This window comes from Epinephelus moara, chromosome 14, assembly GCF_006386435.1.
Source record: "Epinephelus moara isolate mb chromosome 14, YSFRI_EMoa_1.0, whole genome shotgun sequence".
Taxonomy (NCBI): Eukaryota; Metazoa; Chordata; class Actinopteri; order Perciformes; family Serranidae; genus Epinephelus; species Epinephelus moara.
The window spans coordinates 13,717,794-13,719,564 of record NC_065519.1 but is presented as its reverse complement, the minus strand read 5'-3'; the positions used below and the strand labels follow the sequence as shown (position 1 = coordinate 13,719,564).

The 1,771-nt window shown below is 39.3% G+C and overlaps 1 protein-coding gene across 1 annotated transcript in view; it reads left to right on the top strand.

The window, feature by feature from the left end:
• The first annotated feature begins 445 nt into the window (after positions 1-445).
• Positions 446-1,771, top strand: part of acvr1l (activin A receptor, type 1 like) — a 24,171-nt gene continuing 22,845 nt past the window's right edge. The window contains exons 1-2 of the mRNA XM_050061630.1: positions 446-619; positions 1,358-1,441. Of these exons, the coding sequence (XP_049917587.1) occupies positions 1,369-1,441 (73 nt within the window). The 5' untranslated portion in view covers positions 446-619; positions 1,358-1,368. The remainder of the gene's footprint in view (positions 620-1,357; positions 1,442-1,771) is intronic.

Below are 1,771 nucleotides of genomic sequence, written 5' to 3'. Positions count from 1 at the left end.
ATTTTCTCCACCTTGACCAGATACATCATTACTAAAAAGCTGCTTAACAGTCATAATGATAAATAACATTTATATAATAATAATAATAATAACATTTTGAATGCAAAGATGTGCTATTAACAAAGTGTTTTTTTTCTTTTTGCTAAGTATCTGAATACTTCTTTCGCCATTTGACATGTATATAGCTTAATAAATAATAGTACAATAGTTACCAAAGTTGGAAAAATGAAAACACTATAAGGTGCCAGAGCTTAAAACTGTACTCATTAGTAGTGAATAAATACAGTTCCTGAGTAGATGTGCCATAGAGGAAAAAATCTATTCATGTTTCGTTCCCATAAATTGTCCTAACAAGATAATTTACCCAGAAATATCTGATGTTATGTTCTTCTCTGCCTACAACCTGTTGGAGGACTCCTCCGCCCCACAATGCATCTCGGTGATAATGTTTTGGTGACGTCATTGTAGCTGAAGGGAAGACAGCCAGTGGGTGGGCAGGGCTGTGGTCCTGCTTTCGGCTTTTTACATCGCGAATTGCTCTTCTACGAATATTCAAACCTCATATAGGAATACACAAACCTCACAGGATGAGTTAGAGGCTGTATATCGTGTGTGCCAGGTAGGTGGGTATTTTTTATCGCTCTGTTTTGGGAGTCCTCGCGCCGCTGACAGGCTGCGCTTTGTGCTTTGCAGCTAGCTTAGCTTAAAGGGCTAACAGCAGCACCGGGCAGCCGTCTGTCTGGCTGGCGCCTCCGAGGCGCCTGTGGACGGCCAATAAAACCGCTCGTTAATGGCCTGTTAGCTACAGCAAACAACCGGGCCCACAGTCTGGGAGGTTTACAAAGGGGAATTGCTGATAGCTTTGCTTGGTCGCACACTTGAAGTGAAAACCAGAGGCTGTGACATTGAAATGTGAGGTGTTAGCTGTTAGCGGATTGGTATTATTATGCTAGTTGTTGCTTATGTTACATTAAATGTTAGCTTGCAGAGGAGCAGCTACAGTAGAGTAAATGTTCCCCTTAAAATAATATCTAGCTTGTTAATTAACAGCTTAAGAACAAACCACATTACTATATTATGTGAGGGTAAAGACATTTAACTTTCTAAATTAACTGTTGAATCATATTCCAGGTCTTTGAAATTGCTGCTGTTTATTCCACAATCAGTCATGTGTTTTAAACAAAGCTTTGACAGAGACAGAGTACTAATAGCAATCAGCCATTATGAGTTGTTGTTTCCTTTCTGTCGGATGCCTTGGCAGGGATCATCAGAATACATAGAGGAGGTAAATGTAATTATCTTTGCCACTGTGTACTCATTTGAACCCTCTCTGGCTCCTCTTCCCTCCCTCTGCCAGTGCACTGAAACATGGGTCGTTGCAGTGTCCACGTCCTTCTGCTGCTCTTGCTGCAGGCCCTGCAGACATCAGCTGAGGGCCCAGGTACTGTGCTCAATTCTGTCTCCTCTTTGTGTTGTATTGTTTTCAGACTGTGATCTTATCTGTTGTCTTTTCTTGCTGTGCACTCAGACGCTGATGAGTAATGTGTATAATCAGAATCATAAATACTTTATTGATCCCCGAGGGGAAATGATTTATGTTACAGGTGCTCCTTGCAAGAGAGGAAAGATACATGAAAATATAAGAAATTTAAACAATAGTATTTACAAATATATAGTTAAATAAACAGGAATTATTAACAAACATAAACGTAAATAAATATATATACATACATATATATATTGTAAACTGAACAAGATTATTTACACAAAC